At 36.8% G+C, this 20867-nt stretch overlaps 1 protein-coding gene across 1 annotated transcript in view; it reads left to right on the top strand.

Moving 5' to 3' along the window:
- Positions 1 to 290: 290 nt before the first annotated feature.
- SEMA3E (semaphorin 3E) overlaps positions 291 to 20867 on the top strand; it is a 131445-nt gene continuing 110868 nt past the window's right edge. Inside the window, exon 1 of the mRNA XM_030959786.1 lies at positions 291 to 1018. Within this exon, the coding sequence (XP_030815646.1) occupies positions 904 to 1018 (115 nt within the window). The 5' untranslated portion in view covers positions 291 to 903. The remainder of the gene's footprint in view (positions 1019 to 20867) is intronic.

Genomic DNA, 20867 nt, shown 5'->3' with positions numbered 1-20867 from the left:
ACAGCTAGACTCTTTTTACCCTGATCCACTTAGGAGCATGCTGTTTAACGACACTAAGTGATAATGTACTTAAATGGTTAATGCAAGGGTTGATCCTTCTCAAATCTGAGCTGGGAACAAAAGCTGAAATGACTTTTTGAAAGGGAGGGACAGGAGGAATTCTGACCCTTCTCCTGGCGTTTTACAACGTGAAACCACAAAGCAATTGAGGAATCAGTGCACGGCACGTGGATTAAAACGCTTCCTAGAAGCAGCCAGGACTGTGCATTGCCTAAACCCTCCCTGAACTTTCCCAGTGAATACAGCAGCCTGACAGCCCGGCTTCCCGCTGGGTGGATCCTGCAACTCCAGGAGGGAATGGCACTTCTTGTTTTTAATTAGCAAAGGTGAAAGGTGAATTAAAACTAGCTGTTTGGCAAGTCAGAGCAAGGGGCTGAGTTCTGAGGAGCACCAAGGAGGAGGGTGCTTCCTCCTTTTTTCCGTGGTTTTTTTTTTTTTTTTCCCCCTCTCCCTCCCTCCTTCTCTGAATGAATTGCCTTGCAGGAGGGACTGAAAATACAGCTTCTTCCTGAATCCACTGGCAGAGTTACTAAAGACAGCTCAAGACACAACACTGCAGAGTAACGCCTTGGAATGTCCTTGCACTTTATAAACAATTGTCCTAGGGAGGGAATATTTTTACATGACATTTGCACAGCTTGACGAATGGCTAGCTGAGGCTGTGTGCTGCTCTTGATGAACGTTGAATTTCCCACAGAGACACCCCACAAACTGACCAAAGAGAGAGAGAGAGATCTAACTGCACTGGCAAAGTGGAAGTTGGAGCCTTAAAAACACCCCAGCAAAACAACAAACAAACAGCAGCAGTTCAGTGAAGAGAGCAAGAAATTTATCTTGGGCAGGATGGCATCTGCTCAGGACCTTCTAATGCTGGCGCTGTATGGCTTGTTGCTGGAGCTACCGGCTGGATGTCACGCAGCAGATACGAGGCAGCCGAGGTTACGTCTGTCACATAAAGGTAGGTCAGTGTGTCAGAGTTTAAAGACTTTGTACTGTGCAAGTTCATTGCCTTCACTGAATGCATTGTATCGGGATTAAATTATGGTCCTTTGATAGAGTAAACTGGTCCTGTTCAGAAATCTTGTGAATTGTTTCCTTGTGCTAAACTGCACCTTAGATTAAGTTTGCTGAATTTTGGAAGACTTAAGGTGCTTGCAGTGATGATTTTAGACTACTGAAATATTCTTCTACCTGAAAGTGTGTTAGATTTGCTTGTCATTCTCTCTTACTCTCCAGGCTGTAAGAAGGCTGTCAGGTCTCTTATTAAGAGGGAAAGAAATGGAGAAGATAACCTGAAATTACTGCTGAATAAATGTTCATCATGTAACCCTTGAACAATTAAATGTCTGTTTCACTTTTAGAATTCTATCTGTCTACAAATATAGCTAAGGCAAAAGGACTGAATTCCTGTGCAACCATGATTCATTTTCTAAACTAGCAAGTGTCATCACACTATAATTAAAATGAGTACCTGCCAATGTAAGTCTGCTTGCTGTTTAACTGAGTTACCCAAAGGAAAAATGTTATTTTTTCTGACATATTTATATGGAATACTTAGAAATTTTATTTTTGCTTAAAATTATTTAAGTCTCAGCTACCTGAAGGCTGAACCTTTCTTCCTTAGCTCCTTCAGTGTCTCTGTGTTGGATTGCATGTGATTTAAACTCTTCCCTATGATTTGGGTTTAATCCTGTATATATATGATACCTGGCACAGCCACGGCATTTCAGTGCCCCTCTGCAGCAGGGCATACATTTGTAGATTATATACTTAGACAGGTATGAGGGATGGTCATTGCAGTAGGAGAAAGAAATGTAATTGTGCAAGATAAAGTGATGATTGGCCAATCAGTAATGTTTGGACATTACCTCTTAGGCACAGATGAAAACAAAATGCTTTTTTTCTGACATAGTTGGGAATGAGCAAATTCCAATTCACTCAAGAACATTTCAATGGTTATGCAAGTGATAACAAAGCTGCATCAGTGTGAAGTGTGTTAGAATACCTATTTTAGGAATGGCTAAATTTTAAGAATTAGCAGCATCTAGAGATCCATGTGTATACAGCTTTACTCCTAACAAGGTTTAATTGTGTTTTATATAGCAAGCTAAATTACCAATTATAAGGAAGGGAGAAGCTGAATAGGATAATTGGTCTGAAAGTCTTGCTAGGAAGCTATAAGAAATGGGGCTTGCTTTTATAGGGCTATGAAATGTTTTAGAGAAAGAAGTATTTTTCATGGAAAGCTGTCTTGTAAGTAAACAAGTAATTGTTCTGAATGAAATAAATTATATGACCCCTTTTAACATATAAACCACTTTTAACCTATGGTTCAGAGTACAGTAGGAATGAGTGCCAAATGCTGATTGTATAATCCTTTCACATCTCTTACCGTTGAAAATGTGCATTTGAATATTGATTTATTTCTAGATGTAACTGCTAGGTCTCTAATTGTTACTGACATTTGTTTGCTTCTGATGGGGTAAGGGGGATGAGAAAAGCACAGTAAATGAGACAAATAGACCAAGTGTTATGTTGGTTCAGGACTTTGGCTTAGCTGAAAATTTTGGCAAGCTACCCACTATGGTGCTGTGACTATTAACTGCTTCCCTGCTCACTTGTAGTAGTAATTGCTTTCCAATGGTTGGAACTAGTGTACATTGCACTGCATACTACTTCTCTTTTCAGCAGTGAGCCAGTAATTTGGCCATAACACATCATAACTCTGATATCTTCAAAGAGATCTTAAAACATCAATTTATCACAGAGGGCTGATCCTTACCTGCTTGATGGCAGTTCCCTCAGATCCAACAACACAGAAAGATCTGGCCTCATAAATTCCCTACCATGGTCACACGCATCACCATGTCATGTTTCACCTTGTACAATACCCTATCACATTTTTCATCCTTAGGAAATGAGACTGATTTTACAAGCAGTGTTGCAGCCAGGGAGTGCCTGACCACATGTCCCCAGGCAAGGGTTGGAAATGGCATACCTGCCTGCCACCCCGGGAACAGCTACTGCAGCCCTCCCAGCCAGAAGAATGTAGCGACCAAGCACGAAGACAATGAGCAAATGTCACTGCTGTCCTCACTAATCAAACAGGAGCAGCAGGAGGGACCCTCATCTGAATTGCATTTGCTCCAGAGAAAGCCTGCTGTGGGTACCAGAGAGGCGGGAGAAGTTACAAAGAGGTGGTTGTGCACCCTCTGTATGAAGGTGCTTCAGCCTGTCCTGTGAGTTGCTGTTGTGGCACAGAGGATGAAGCCCATATGTGCAAATTTTCAGTGTGGAGTAGCTGCAGCCTCAGATAAAAAATTTCACTGCAAAGACCCTGCAACATGGAGGTCAGCAGGCCTGCTGACTGCCTCCCTTTGGAACTGCAGATGTTGGTGGCTAATTGGGATTCAGGCTGGGATTCAGGCCCTTGCAAGATAGGTCAGTGCTGACTGGAATGTTAAGAGCTTCTATGATGAGTATGATGAGGTTATGGACATCAGATTTTTTTTTTTTGTTTTGGTTTTTTTGTTTTTGTTGTTACGGAAGAATATTTAAAACCAGTCCATTTTAAAGTCTTGTTTCCTTAGAGTCAAGAGAACACTTGCATGAATTAGAAAGAGTCTCCTCTGATTTTTATAAATTCACAAATTATCTCTTTAAATCCCTTTTAAAGTGGTGCTCAGTGAAAGTGAGGTGGTGGCCTGACAGTGAATGGGAACCTTCTGCTCTCCCAGCAAACCAGACCTTCACCTGCAGTGCACATGTCTCCAAACCCACAGCAACAAGATCAGGTCCTAACCCTTGCAGAGGGGTCGCCTGATGGATAGGAATACCACAATCCCCCTGCCAATTAAGGGATATATTGTGCAACCCCTGTTTGACTCCATGGCCATTTACTCTGCTTCAGTGGGAGTCAATGAAAGTCCTGCATTCATGAACTACTGTTAAACCTGTCAAGTCAATGCAAACTGTAATGGTGATTTTTGCTAAGGCAGGTGATGGTCTCAATTCACAGTAAGCTCAAATGTGAATCTTGCCATTTTTTTATCAGATGTGACTTGATCCCATAACCACCTAGCAGTCATTTTATGGTTCTAACTTCACTTTTCGTAAGTTGAGATAGGTTTATATCCAGAACTTGAAGTTGTTTTCCTCAAACCATCATCTTGTGTCCATTAGGAAATTTATATTGCAATCAGTACCACTTGTGGTATTAGCGTTATGATTGCACTAAAGATCACTGTTTGAAGATGACCAACCAAGATCTGCGTACTCCGATAGCTACATGTTGATTTGTAGAGATAAACATGTGTTATAGCTTGCTAATATTACAGAGAAATAGATTTCTGCATTATTAAGTTATAGGTTGACAACTTCATTTAAAAATCATTAGCTCATTTTACATACAGTACAGACTCTGGCTAATGAGGTGTTAATGGAAGCCAAGCTTCAGCCCCTGTTCTTTATAGGCTGCTGGTTAAATTCTTTCCCAGTGTCCCACAGTTTGAGTTCTCGCAATGGGAAATATATAATTAAGGTGAAATCAGCACACACTGTGCGTTTAAAAGAAACTATTTACATTACAGATTGAAATGGATTGGGTTTCTAGAGGACAGGAGGGATATATTTTTATAAGCCTAACAGAGCTACACTGGAAGCATGTGGGCCTGAAAGGCACATGAAGGACATAATTGTCTAACTCAAGCATTATGCATGGTTTCATTTGTATTTCTAATTGGTTTGGGATGGTTTTTTTTCCTAGTTCATAATTATGGTAAAGAACAAAGGTAATACAGTATGAAAATGAGATGTTGAGCCTTTAGAGTGGTCTGTACAGTTCTGTTGCCGCAGTGGGGTCTGGTGCAGTTACGTGCAGCAATTTGCACATCTTGAGAGATCTGTTTTCTGTTGTACCCACTACATTCTCTTGAGTGACTTGAGGGGTTTTGGCATTACCTGACCTCAGGTTGTGCAGCTATGCACTGGACACTGCTCTTGTCTGGAAAAAGTGCGGGTAAGAACCAACTGTGCCTGCCTTACCCTTTGAAATATGTCTTGTTTACCTGTTGGAGCTGCTTGCAACTTTCTACAGTAGAGTCAAGCTGCAGCAGGCAGAAGGAGCAGACTGAACTTAGAAGGAAATCATCTGGGTTAAAAAAATGTATTCTCCAGCACAAATATTTCAAATAGTAACATACTGCTAAGGAAGGGAGAGATGAAATGTTGTAGACAAAAACTGATACTCTCCACCTTCATAGTTGGATTTTAATATGTAAAATGTGTAATATAAAACATTTAATGTAGAAGAATTTAGTTTTTTTAGGGCTGACTAGTCATCCTGGAGGGCTGCTGAGGTCTGTAACAGCAGAAAATATGTTTCATTGCCATTTGCAGGAGCTGCAGTTTCAGCACACCTACTTTAACTTTCCTGATATTTGCAATTTAGAATTTATTGTAATTAAGACTAAGAGTTTCACCATATTTATCCATGATATCTTACTCTGTTCTCTAGCTAGAGGGCAGTAAAATTTATTCAGGGGCTAACGACTGCATTGAGTAACAAAAATGCAGACCGTCATTTCCGAGTTCTAAAGTAGGCAAATATGTTTCATAAAAGTATAGTATTTTCAATTAGTAATCACCTGGTCACTTAAATCATGCTCAACTCTAATTAAAGACTAGACACATAACCCAGAGCTGAATCATGACTGGTTCAATTTCATACATGAAAATGTTTTCTATTTCTAACAGCTTTCACTGGTTTTAAACGATTAGGAAAGAGCAGTTTTCCTACCAAAGCAAGTTCAAATTCAATAAGATGTTAATTCATGCTTGATATAAATCACCTTGACTTTGTACCAAGATAAGGAACCGACTTGTGGTCTTTGTTTATATATAGTCCAGAGAGGTCTATGTACAAAAAAGTAGAGGATACAGTATATGTATTCACACCCGCACACACACATATATATACATATATATATGTATATATATATATCTGTAAAATATGTGTGTGTGTGTTATACAACAGATTGAAGTTTTTGTATTTCTTACATTGAATTAAAGAGCAGTAAAATTCCAAAGGTTTTGAAACTAATGTTTTTTATTATGGCTCCACACATAAATGTGCTTCGGTATAAGAGCTGATAACCAGAATTACGAGTGTTTGGAAAAAACACATGACAAGTAATATTTTATAATTCTTGAGGCCACATAGAACTCAATGTCAGCTTAAAATATCTTAGGCAAAGATGCACAAGCATCTCTAGGCCACTTATGAGGCAGAGAGGAAAGCTTTTGCACCTCCCACTGGATAGGCAACCGATTGTCTACCAACATTTAGAACAACATTTAGGTTTATTATCTATCCATATCACAAAGGGTGACTGCTAGGAAGTTCTGGAGTGCTTACAAGTAATCTTAGGGTGCCTTGCTCACTGAGACAGGAATTTTTTGGCAGAGAATTTATGCTAGTTCCTTTCATAGCTGCGTTTTGTTGACAAAGGCTGCTGTAAGTATTGCTGTAGCAGAGCTCTGAGGCGATAAGTGCCACGCCAGGGATGCAAGGAGCAGACGGTTTGCAGCTTAACATCAATCACTTTCCTGTTCCTGCTTTAAAGAACTATCTGAAGGTGCAAGATCAGAATATCCTGCATGTTGCCGCTTCTCTGCAGCTAACTCCCTGCTTTCAAAGTGATAACACCATCTGCTATTTTAAACTCTTCATCAGATATCGTACTCATCATTATTTCACTGAAAGCCAGCGTTATATTTTGCTTAAATGAAAACAGGATTAATGTTAATTACATGATTTACAGGATGGTGTGCAAGGGTGAGCATCTGTGTCAGGCCTTTTTGAGAAACTTTTGATCAGTATATATACTGAAAGTGTGCAATGGAAATTTATATATTATTTAAACTCTTGCCCTGATTTTCTTCTTGTAGCCAGGCAAATGTGATGAAGTTATAGCATGCAGACAGTGTAATTACAAAAATCATCATTTCTTGAAGAAATTCATAGCCTGTAGGAATAAAGATAACAATCTTTGTTTTACAGGGAAAAAAGCCCTCTTGAGTATACTATTTAAAATGTTTTGTCTTGGTTAGTTAATGTTTGGCATTTATTTAAATCAGTTAAGGATTCAGAATTAAGCATGAAAGAGCATGTTGAAAAAGAATGAAAATATTGCATTATAAAGATAGGTAGTACTTTAGCCATAATTTCAAACTCCTCTTAAGAAAGGACTTACATAATTTTGAAGAAACAGTATTTCAGAAGTTTTAAAATAAACTCCATCTTTAAATTGGTGAAAAATTTGAATTGTCATCACCAAGATTCTGTTTGAGGAACTGACTCTACTGAGCCTACTGTATATATTAAAACAAATGAAACCATCATGATTCTCTCAGATCACAATTTTAAAACCAATGTGTTTATCTCACATTGACAAATTCCATTTTTCCCTTGATCTTGGTTCTTCTCATCACCCTCAAGGCTACAAATTCTTATTTTGGAAGAGAGATTTCTCCTTGTTAGCGACTTCAATTGAAAGCTGACTTCAATGTGCTTTTCCTCTAAGCATTTTCTTCTTAGTTTAAGCTATAAATTGATATGCTTTCACTCATGCTGCATCCCTTTGGCAAACTGTTTTATAGCAGTCTAAAGACTATTTTTTTTCCCTTTCAAAACAATGTAAAGCAGGACTGTACCATTATTTATTCAGTTTTTTCTTACCTTGTGATGATTTTCATACTTATAAAAATCACCCAGGCAAAAGTATTTCTAGATAAATTTTGTTTGGTGGTTTTTTTTTTTTTCAGTTTTAAAGACACAATGTTACAAACAGAAGGAGTGGTTTCTCTGGCTTGTCTCAGGGGTCCTTTGTGGCATTTTGATGCCAGACCTCTTCAAAGGGTTTGTAAATTGCAGCACATTACAATCAAGCATCCAAATGCACCGTTCAGCTGCACTGCTTTTGGTGAATGTATAATCTTAGTGATGAATCTTTGTTCCTCTTCTGGTGTACCCCTTCTTATTTTACCTGAAATTTAGAGGACCTCCAGAATGTAATGGCATGTCAAAGGTTCCTTTTACAGTTTCTGTGCAAGTATGTACAGGAGGTCTGCAACCACAAAGTTGTCAAAGGGATGCCTGCCAAACATCTTGGCCCTGGCATGACACCCAGCCGGTGTGTGCAGCCAATAGCTGCAAAACTTGATTCACTCATGTAGCTGCAGAATAATTTTTGATGAAATAAAAGTTGAATCTCATCTTTAAATTACTTTTTATTAGTCTCAGGTGAAAGCAGAGAATTGGCAGTTGTTTATGTCATGTCTTTCTAGCCTGTCTCGCTAGAGTAGCTGGTATGCTTTATTGCCTCTTCTGTCAATCAGAATCTGCTCAACTCTTATTAAAAGTCAACAAGAGTCCTCCAGTTACGTGTAATGATCTGAGATTTGTTGCTGAATGCAGTGTTGTGTTTCAGACTGAAACTTCATTTGCCCTGCAGAAGTGCCAACCTTTTCCCTCGTAAACTCCACAAGAACAGAATCAATTCTGTGTACCAGGAACCAGCAATACTCCATTGTGCTGTCTTTGCTTTTCCATGGGGAAGCACAGTGCCATAGCACCCTCTGTAACTCACCTGCCTGCTACTGATCGCCTCTTGGTATTTAGACTTCTAGTATCAAGGAAAGGATTAAAAACTGGTTTTGTAAACTTCTGCACATGACAAAGTCAATGTGAAAGAAATCTTCTAGTGGTCAAATGGCAAAGCCTAGTTTTACATATACATGTAACATTCAAAAATTATATTACCATTCTTGCTTGAATTTTCATATCAGAAGTTCCTAATTGTGAAGGAAACTTTCTGGTCAAGGAAGATTATATGAGAAGCATGAGACTTGTCTGCTTCATGGGATCTATTGCAATACAGTTCAAAGGATCTTTATTAATATTTAACGTGAAAATACAAAAAAAAATTAAAGGCCAAAAATTTCATTAATGAAAAATATATAAAAAAAAAACCAACTTAAACTCAACCAAAAAAAATGTCTAGTAGCCAAAAATTGGGAAAAGACAAAAATATCACTGACAGCTTCTCCTATCCCTTTGGCCTGAGCAAAAGATGTTCGTTATTTATAAGAATTTGATGACAGGCAATATACAGTACTCTTCAGACTGTGATTTGGCAGGAATAGATATGAAAAAAGGTTGTTTATGGTCCTTGTGAAATCATGTTGCTAGGATTTTTACTACATCAGTAATGAAGAATTTCAGGTTTTAGGAGATCTGCTTGTTCAGCATTTGCAGTTTATCTTCTCTATTTTTTCTAAATCCCCAAAAATATGTTTATAAGCAGACAGAAATTCTCAACCCGTGCTAGACTCCTCTAACATGATGATGGGTCATTTTTTCGCCCCAAAAAATAATTCTCTAAACCAAGGGACCAGTGCTTGGAAGATAGGCATTCAGTGAAAGAAGATTTAACTCCTCTTCACATCCTTAATGTATCTGTTTTCTACTTCTGTGTTTATTTTCACCTAAAGGATTCCTGACTTCATACTGTGAAGCAATTGAAGCTTCTGTGGGGAGTCAAACAATGGGGTTTTTACTGTTGCTAAGGTTGCTTTATAAGCTCTTTCTTACAACACATTTGTTTAATAGGCCTAGTAAAGTGGTGAATGCAGCTGTAAATATATCCTTTATTTGTTGATGTGCAATAAACATCACAAGGATGTTGGTCTTTTCTTATTCTGATCTTCCTGACACTGGTGAAAGGAAATGGTACAAAATGAATGAAAAGTGCCTCAAACTGATTGCAGAAAACAACCGACCCCACATAGCTAAGGGTTAGTACCTTGTTTCTCCTTTAACAGATGGTTTCTCCCAGCAGTGTTACTAAAACTTAATAATAGCAAAATAATAGGTTTCTTGATGTGAGGGAGCTATTCCAGATAGCACTATTCACTGGGGTCATCACTGAAGGTCATTTTTCATCCAGAAAGCTAAAGGTTAGCAAGTGTTGCTCAATTCCATGAGCCCCTGCAACTCTTTATTTATGATTAAGCTAAGTGCTCTCCTGTGGGTGTGTGGTAAAAGCCAAGAGTAAAGGAAAATAAACCCATTCCTTTATATATGAAATATTTCATCCTAGTTGATTGAGAATGGTATGATGCAAAGCTTGAAAGTATGTGCTGTCTGGGAGGCCAGAAAGACATAAGCTGTCTTGGAGATCTTGTTCTTATTGATGTTGTTGCTGAGAAAATGTCTTGTCTTTACGTGCCCATGTTTACATGCAGTTAAGTCATTATTCTCTCTTCTCTGCTTATCTTAGGCATGGCCATGTCCTCCTGCATATTTTCAGGTTACACAAGCAGCTGGGATAGCAGTCATTTCTAAACACACTGCTGAGAAGGTGTTAAAGTATTCAGCAGGTTCAGCACTTATTATAGCTCATAACCAGGCTGTAAACAGTCACAAGCACTTCACTGATTCCATAGTATTCCTTGAGTGACTGCAGCTTCTGTGGTTTAACACTCAAGCTCTGCAGTGGGTTATTTAATTTCTAGAAGAATTGAGTTTTTGTAAAAAAAATGTTTCACATTTCGAAGTCAAAGTTACAGTAAAGAGTGTTTCTTCAACAATGGCTCTGAATGCAGTATACTGTCCTTAAATTCTGCTGCTAAATGTATGAAACCTTTATTACAAAAACAGAATAATTAATACAAAAGTTGAACAGAGAGCTTATTTCACTATTTACAATAGCAAACCTCCCATAAACTTTTGTGACTACAAAGTTGTCAGGATATTGCTTGCTCCTGACCTTACTCTCTGAAAGAGGTGGTCCATTTGGTCATTGAGTTTCACCTGGGGGTGTATTTCTGTCTCTGTTGAGTTTAGAGCGGGAATAGTGGTCAGCTTAAGCCAGAGTCCTTTCATTTCAATAAAAGTAACTAAGATGAATTTGGGAAGAATGTCTGATGGTAGGTCTACATGTTACACATGCAAGGGTAAAACCCTTTGTCTGAGAATGACTTAGTGCAAAGTTTACAAGCTGCAGTACGATTACCTTGATGAACTATAAGTGAAGATACTATTCCCAAGTAGTGTGTCTTTGATCTAATAATGGTCTGGAAGAAGAGAATGGAGGTGTAGTCATTTGAGGAGTGACCTGAGCAGTTGACCTAAGTGGCTCCCAGAGCTGCTGGACACAATTGTCTCTGGACCACATTAATGACTGATGTGCTCTGCACCTGCTTCCATGCCCAATATGCTGATTTAGATTAAGCATGGCATGCTTAGGTTAAGCAGCTTTCAGAACAGTTTAAACTAAATTGATGTACTTTTGTATGAAATAGATGAGCCACTCACAGCTGTCTGCCATAGCTCAATTACTCCTTAGCAAAGAAGCAGTAAAAAACTGCTGGAGGTTAGATACAAACTAAGTCATTTCCACTGCACACAAAGTGGCCTTTAAGACTATATCCTGAAGCTTTGGTTCTATAAGTATTTGATCTTATGTGTGTATTTTTAATTATACAAATTGCTTCTTTGATAGAAAGTTAAGTTGGGGTTTGTTTGCAAGATCAAAATCTATGGCATGGATTCTTTGAGGCCCTCCCTGTAGTGTGACCCATTGAGATCAATGACAAAAGTTGTTCTATTTTGCCCATACCTCAGGCATTACAAAGCAACTTTAAACTTTGAAAATTCTGATTTATGTGTAAAATTTCACTTTCTATTTTATTCTTCAGTTAAACTCTTATGGAAAATCTTGAGAATTATAACTTACTGTCCTCCCTTGTCATAAGGAAAATGGTATTTCCAGAAGATGCTTCTTTGAGGCTTTTATAGAGCACTGTAATATGTGTGGCTACATGTCATTTAGAATTGTGGAATAAATTTTACAAGTGCTGTATGTGGTGTCTGTAATTTTCTTGACATGGAACAACCCCTTACTTTCTTAGAAGATGTAACAAGTTACTTTATAATATCAGGCTAATAGATTTTTTTTTTTTTTTGTGGTTTCACATTTGCTGCTTTAGTGTGTAATAGTACTAAAATCCTTGAGCTGTAAAATTAGATGTCTGGGCTGTTGAAAACTCCTTGTACTTCTAATTTAAGAGTAAAACAAAGCAAAAAAATTGCAGCATGGAGATTTGAAAATAAGAATAACTAGTGTTTGTGCATTCTTGTGAAACAGTTCCTGAAGTGTGCTGTGAATTTGATAGCAGCATAGAAATGCTTTACCTTGGGATTGTTGAAAGGTAACACAGATATTGACATTTCCTGATATCTGATACCAGTGCCTGGGAGTGTTGCAGGACCCATGGGGAAAATCTGAGAGTTAAACTTGTCATGTCTTAGCATGTTTTAGATTTTAAATGGTGTATACTATAAATTAAAGTGCAGAAAGTAGGTTTCTAACCTATGATGAAAAGGTGCTCCAGAGATTTCTGAATTAGTCATAGATCATATGCAGGACTGCAGCCTGGCTTCAGCCTTGTTGGAGTGCTTTGGCCTCTGCATTCAGCTGTGCACAACATGGTGATAAGTTTCTATGGGTGTTGATTTCTGCGTGAATTTTGTCTCAGTGGTTTTGCTTTGTAAGTGTTTGGTCCTTCAGGCTTCAAGGTCTGCTCTTGCCAGGCATTTTAATTTTGATGGCAGAGGTTAGCTGTTACAGCATCCACCTGAGCGCCATAATTATGGTTGCAAACACATCACAGTAGCACAGGGAGAGAGCACATTTCTGTTGGCATCTCGAATCCTGCAGCTGGTTTCACAGGAATTGTAACAGTGCTGATGCTGCTTACTCACTACAGAATTGTTTACAGACTTTTAAAAATGCTTTTGAGAGCACTAGAGTGTGGAGGTAGATCCTGAGAGCAGGTTCCATAATTGCATTTTAAAGTTGCGCTGATCTTAATGCTGTTGATTGGACAAGACTTGCTTTTAAACCATCAGTTCCTAACCTAAACAGATACTGATTTTGAATCCTTAAAAAGATTTCCCACCTGCTGAAAATGTAGAAGATGAACCCAAATAAAGACCTCACAACTGATAGCTGGTGCCTATCTTGGATGGTGAAATCCAGAGATCTGATCTGATGATGCTTATAGAAGTTACAGTACCTGTGAAACTTGTCTTTAAACGAAATATTGTTATAATTAAGCTATTTATTTTTTGGAAAGCCAAAGCCTTTTATTTCACTGAGAGGTTTTTTTGTTGCGTTTATTCAATCACCAATAATATATGATCACTTATTAGATTTGAGCAATCTGGATTCATTTGAATTTTCATGGAAAACTTTCAGCAAGCTCCCGTGATATATTTAAGTCTTGCTAAACCTCATAATTTTCTTCCCAGTAGAATTATACAACCTACATGGAGACTAAAACTTCCTTCTAACTACCTATTGTTTTATCTCATGAGACTGAAATACTTTTGAGTAGTGTGACAGTGGCAATAAGGCACATGAAGGTGCCTCAAAAGCAGGCTATCATTAAAGAAGATAAACTTGGAAATGAAAAATATATTCTATACTCCCATGTCCTTATATCACATGTGCCTTGGGTTGGTTTTTATTTTTTTGTATTTTCTTTCCTCTACTGAAGTACTCTGAGACATTATTTTCTTTCTTATTAGCTTTTAAAATATCTTCACTTTTTACTAAATCACTTAATTCTTAAAAGTCATACTCACTTTTCCTCATCCCTAGTGTTTTCATATTGAAGGTATAAGGGTATCCCGAGTACTGAGGTCTCCCTTATAGCAACTATATCCCTCTCATGGAACCTTCTGCAGTATTTCTTCAACTCTTTTTATTCATTAAACACTTATTTGGCTCTCTAGGTGGGCCAAAAGCAGCAGAGCTATGATTTTTTTCTGCATGGGCTTGTTGACCAGTTAGTTTGTATGTGCTAATTGACAGTTAATTGGCCTGCTCATTTTATTAGTTGTCTAATGATTTTGTTCTCCTTTTTTAAGGAGAACATGGAGTATTTCTATTTCTTAGCTGCTGACTTTCAGGAAACTTGGACAAGCTTGATGTTTTTTAGACTGCCTGTACTCCTCACTCTCTTCCCACAAAATTTAAAATTGGTCAGTGGGATCTAATGTGTCATAGGGAGCAAGGATTGTGTCACCAATTAGCAGAGTGCTCCAGAACACCTGAGTTTCTAAGGAAATTAGATCACAAGACAATGAAATAATTTTTACTGTGATAAATGATTCCTCTCTTTTGGTCCTTCCAAACTGATAATTCTGTAGAGAAGTCAGACAACTACTGCATTTCAGTGACAACATAATTATCTTTTCCAATAGTTCCTATGGAAATTTCAGTCTCCTGTGTTGCAGGTAGCTGTTCCTGTGAAATCTACATGATATCTAATAATGATTTACCCTGAAGATATCTTCTTATTTCATGAATTAAAGGCACTAAATCTGTATTCTTAAGGATTAAGAGAATTAAAATTAATAAAAACATGGGGATTTGTTTTGAAGTTTTTTGGCAGTGAATTAAAGACAGTGGAATAAATGAGTACTTGGAAGCTAGTTTCTGTTCTACTCCTTGCTTTCAACTGGGTTAGAATTATTATCCTAGCTCTTTCCTCGAGGATTTTGACATGCTTTTATTCCCAGGGGAGTCTTGGGGATGTACATACATGTGGAGATTTCTGGAGCACGAAAATTAAAGCCAGGAGCCAAGGAATGATGGAGGTGTCCCAGATCAATATAATGCTAAAGGAAAAGAACATTTGGACAAAAGACCACATAAATTCTGTATGACTGAAAGATGAGAGTCCTCACTAGATAAACATTTGCACTGGATGTTTAGAGAAGACCATGTAACTGAGGAAGTGAGATGGGCCTTCATCTACCCTAAATCAAAGCCACTATATCAGTATTGCAATCTTTTCCCAAAAGACTTGCTAACATGAAAATTTCAAGAAAAGAAGAATCAGGCTGACAGTTGAAAAGTGTGCTAGACAAGCAAACTAAAAAATCACAATCTATGGGTATCTGAGCACATTCTGCTTTAGAAGTAATAACAAAAAACATTCTGTATTTACTTTGTATTATCTTAAATGGTGTCATTCTCAGCTCAGACTGATAAACTAGTAATGAATTGTTATATGCTTTGCTAACAAACAGGGTTTTTTTATCTATAAACTCTAAAGTTTTTAAGTGAAGCATTTTATTTAAAGTGCTTTGAGATACTAAGTTAGATAAATTAACCTTTTTCCTTGTATTGATTGTGCTGTAAATGCATTCCAAAAATTCTAGTGGGCTGATGAAACCAAATTTTTCGTTTAGCTGCTGCCATTTGTTCTTTTGTAATGTTTATCTAGATTCTGTTAATTAACTTCAATTTTACAGATAGTTTATGAATGTTAAAATGAGCTTTGTCCTATCTCAGTTGTCAGAAACAGTAGCAATGCTTTGAAAAAGTAAATGACTGTTGTCTTTCAATTTTAGACTCCACAATAATGCTTAGTTTTGTCCACAGATAAGTATTTAATTCAGAAATTTCATATGAACTGATTTAATGCTGACTGCCATGTTAATAAATTGAGATACAACATTTTTCTTTGAAGTCCTAGGTTTTGAAATTAGAGGTTCTTAAGAATAAGTCATAGTTTTTGAAAATTATAGTGTTCAGCATTGCATAAAATTCTTGGAAATAATATATTTTCAATGTTTCAAATATTGAAAAAATGGACAATAAATTGAAAGAGCTTTTCACTTATTTCTGGAAATATTACATGCTTTTCTGGAAAATCTCATCTGCCATTATAAGAGATCCCAAGTTGGCAAAATTCCTTTTTTTTGGATGAATGTGAATAAGTCCCAAAAACTTAACACATTATCAGTGACTTTACGTAATGTTTTTTCTCTAGGACAGAGGTTTATCATCATTACTTGAAACAATTATGTCTTGAAAATGGTATTTCATTGAATTATTGTGACGAAGAACAAAGCAAATGTTCACTTCTAAAGTAGCATTGGTGACATGGATCCTTCTGTAGACAACTTCCCTGGTTTGGGGTTTGTCTACAAATTCTTCAGATTTGATGTTAACTTTGCAATTCACATATGCAGAGAAAAGTTTCCAGTGGTATAACAATTCATATGGCATCTAAGTGCACATATACAGCCTGCTGAAAATATAAATTAAACTAACTTCACAGCATTATTAGTAATTTGAGGATAAAATTTCTTGATTCGGAGGCATTCCTGCCAGCTTTTTACCTCATCATAACTTGGTCAAGTATCAAATCCCCCTCAGTTCATGTTCATGGCTGATTCTCTTCTGTTGGCCTCAATGAGCTATTTGTTTCTTTTGAAAAGGTTTCTGCTTAATGCAAAAAAAGAGTCGAAGACTCTTTTTGCTTTGCTAGTGGAGTTTATAAAATTCATTTTCCTGATTCTTCAAGGTCCAGAAATAGTTATGATTAGTATCATGTGTTTATGGAGCTTCCAGCTAGTAATACAAGGATTTAAGTTAACTTCATATTATATGTGTCCAGTTATTTTTGGTATAAGTTTCATTTTTGTTTTGGTTTTAACTGTCTTCTAAAATGCCATATCTTAGGTTGATTTTTTTTAATATGTTATTTTATATTATTGCTGCTCTAAGAGAACTAAATTTAATTCTGGTTTGATTGCTGTTACTGAATATCTCAAGTATAATTTTTTTTTCTATTTTTGATTAAAACTTCCTTTTATGTGTTCCAAAACAAGCCATTCCAAGAAGGAATCTTTTAACATTCAAAATAGAATTTCTTTAGATGTTTTCTTTATTATGCCAGATAATTAACAAAAGGGATGCCCAAGATATGTTTTAGTGTAATATTACTCTTTTCTGCATCGTTACTAATCTTGGCCAAGACCATGTCTTCAGCATTCTCTCCAGTAGAAGTAGTACCATATCTTTATGCCTCTCTGTGTGTACTCTACATTAATTTAAGAAATAAATGCACTTCTCATATTTTAGAATACACATACTTTTTTTCAACAGTTGCATTAGATATCTTGTTTGTATACCCTGGAAGTATTTCCACCCATTCTTTTGTGGTGTACGTCTCTTTCTCAATTTTGGGAGCTCTGGATGAGGAAATGCTTAAGGATTTTTATAAAAAGAGGAGTTTATGTATTGCCAGGATTTTTAAGCTGAAAAAACTACTGAAAATACAGAAAGCAACAGTTAAATTTTCAGCCCAAGGTATAGGATTTAGTTGTGCCAGAAGAGGTTTATGTTGGCTATTAGGAAAAGGTTCTACATGGAAAGGGTTGTCAAGCATTGCATTAGGCTGCCTGGGGAAATGTATAGATGGAGTGTTTAGATTTAGTGGTGGGTTGGCAGTGCTGGGTTCGTGGTTGGACTCAAGGATCTCAGGGACCTTTTCCAACCTAAATGGTTCCATGATTCTGTGTTTTTTGATGTTTGAAAAGACACAGGTCCACCGTTTCTTTCAACTCTGTCAACCTGGTCCTAATCCCATTCAGGAAAGAACATATTTTCTGTAGGAGAGGATGGATGTTTTTTTCTCTTGATAGACAATTTGGATGCAGGATTGTTTTTTTTGTTTGTTTGTTTGTTAGTTTGTTTTTTCCTTTTTCTAAGAAGTCCTGAAGAATAGCACAAACTAGAGGCAGACTTCATGTTCTTCCTGGCATAAAATGATCAGATACCTGTTTATTATATTTTTTTTCTATCCTTCTATTATATCAAAAAAAACCATAATTAAACTGACATCAGGTTTGTATCAAAATCAACATTCCTTTATTTCCAGTTTTTCTCATGCTCCTTTCTGGTGCTTACACTATAGCTTCCATTTAACAAGGACTGGCAATGGGCTTTAACTGCCTTTCTTTGACACTTTTGTATTTACAACATTTTCTGTGGTGCTCAGGTTATTATAAGAAGTTGGAAACTGTGTTGAGTTCTGTAGCCTGTACTGATCTCTGGAATAACAGTAACTCCTGTTAGTCCTCTTAAACCACATACTTGTTTTAAGGCTACTTTTAGTTTTGCGGAGCTGGATTTCAATGAGAATTGACAATGGCAATGAGAACAGAGACATCAAATTGTCATTCAACTGCAGAAGACACCAAAAACTCTGACTGGTATGCATTTCAGAGCGGCAGCAGTTGTAGTGCTGTTTACCTAATTGGATAAGGAGAAAACCCTACAAATTTTCTGGAAAATTGTCTATTATTTAAAGCATTTAATCTGAGAATATAACATGTTTGCTGGCTGTGGAACTGTATAACTTTTGGCTTCCAAAGCTGTCAACCTTTTTCAGAGATGCGCTTTACTTTTTTATTTGCTCCTTTAGATTTCCACTACAACCTGGAAAAAGTCTAAAGAATTTTAGTAGCAGTAAATTTTGTGTTGACTCTGAGACATGGACAACCAATCACTGAATTCATAGTTGAAATGATTCAACTTTTGATCTAAGAAAAATGTCTCAATCTGCAGTAAATTCTTGGGTAAATTGTATATGGCTGAGTTACTAAACTATATTTCTGATGTACTGTTCAGCCTATCCACAGTTTAATAACAGATGAAACTTTCTTCTGTTCTTGGATAATCTGGAAAAAGAGAGACATAACTGTACAGAACAATAGATCATTCATGACTACTGAATAAGTGGTGTGTTTTTGTTTTCCCGAGCTGAGCATTTCTAAATTGGATATCCTTTTGTCTTTGTTGTCTGTGTTAAAAGTGTAGATTCCCTTGGTTAAAGATTTTTTAATGATGACTGATGGTGTGAGAATATGTGGAAATTGTTCTGAGTTGTTAAAATCAATGCATAATGAATTCAGAAATATCTAATTAATAGTGCATTGTATTCTATGTAATTTTAAGTTTAACTTGTCTCTCAGATGTTGATCAAATAGTTCTAGAAAAATATTCTATAGAAAAAGGGGAACAGAAAGGACAAGACCTTCCTATTTAAATATAAATCCCATTTGTATTAATTATTGTACGCATTAAGGCCAATATGAACAAGTTTTGAGCTATATATCACATGAGGAAGCTCAAGTTCATATCCTCAGAACATGTGTTTGGGACTTCTGTGAACAAATCCTCTGTCGTTTTAGTGCTTCAGCTGGCTGAGTCTCTTGTGATCTTTTCCAAATTTTGAGGTGGCTTGTGGGTTTGGAAGCTGAATTAGTTTTGTTTTCACTGCATCCTCACTGCAAAATCAGGGCAGAACTAGTTCACATACAACAGCCCAAACTGGGCTATTCACTTCTTTTGCAGCTCTCCTAAACTTAGCCTAAGGTTTCTTATCTGAATGAGAACCTAGGAGAAGCCCACATTAACACTAGTGAAGAAGCATGAAGTGTGATCCTTTCAAATGTCACCTCTTTCTTTCTGTTCACAATTACTTATCTTGGAGGTGTTAGAAATATGCTGGTGAATTTGTATTGTTTGGGAACTTAAGTTGTTTTTAGGCTCTGGTGGTTACTAATAATATTTGTGTAGAATATTCCATTTTAATTCATAAAATAGTATGATTAAGTAATTTTTCCAGATTTATATGCATCCACACCCAGTTTTTGGTTGTTTATGATTCTTCAGTCAATTTGAACTGTTCCTGTAATGATTTGCTCTGAGGACTATTGCTGGATTTATAAGAGATAAGGGATATTCTGTGAGCACCCTCTGAAAAATTTCAGTGGGGCAGGATGAAAGGAAAAGGAAAAAATAATCCCATCATGTCTCTTCTCCATCCCCCTAAAAAAAACTTGCAAACCAGAGCAATCACCTCTAAAAAACCACTGGAGTTGGCTTCAGGATGGTGCAGATTAATGTGCTGAAATTGGGTAAGGCTGTGACACACTTCCTCTGGCACGATTTTATAATATTGCCTCATCAGGTCTGCCCTTACTGCCATCACCCAGATGCTACAACCAGAATGATGGTGGGCACATTATTCACAGGTTGTTGTGAGAATCTGCAGCGTTCTTATTATTTACAGGTCAAGTCAACACAGTAAAAGTTTCATCTAAGTTGACAATCTGCCTACTTTTGACCTGTGTATGCTGTATTTTTAAATGCTGTCCTATGTTGCAGTTACAGACGTATATCCACTGAAGAAATGGGTGGTCTTCCTATTCTTCCAGATCTTCAATCAGTGGAACAGTTGGGGTATTTTCCTCATTAGGACACTCTTAATCTAACTGAAATGCTAATTTCATGCTGTGAGATCACAATCCTACATCTAAGGGGGAGATGTAACATCTGAGCTACCTGCAGAAAAGATCTTGTGTCTGAAAACTTGTTGCTTTTTCCAAATGTTTTGGCGTTAGAAGTTGTAGTCTCTGTTTTCCTTACCTACATTTTGGGAAAATCACAACTAGACTCCATGAATAAAATGACCGACTTATTTTAAAACCAGTTGTTAGCAAAGATTCACATAAGCCACACTCAAAAATGATAACTTTGTTGAAATGAAAACCAAAACAAAGAACAGCAGTGTTGTAGGATATTAAATATTTAGATAGTTTATCTAAATATCTCTGCTATTTCCCTCGTGCCTTGTTTTTATCCCTGTATTTATAACTAGGATCAGAAATGGAAATTTAACTATATTCCTAAGGAAGATACAGAATTACAAAAAAATCCCTCAGATATGATTTTTTTGTATATTCATTCCATCTTAAAGAAGGGCAAGAACTCTGAATTTCTAGCATTGGTAGTTCTGTACTTGCCAATACAGTTTGGGTAAGCAATTTTAGGACAAATTGACTGTTTGGAACTGTTGGAATGGAATTCAATGCA

This window comes from Camarhynchus parvulus, chromosome 1A (genome assembly GCF_901933205.1).
Source record: "Camarhynchus parvulus chromosome 1A, STF_HiC, whole genome shotgun sequence".
NCBI lineage: Eukaryota > Metazoa > Chordata > Aves > Passeriformes > Thraupidae > Camarhynchus > Camarhynchus parvulus.
Note: the sequence above shows the minus strand (reverse complement) of the source record. Positions and strands in the feature narration are given on the sequence as shown.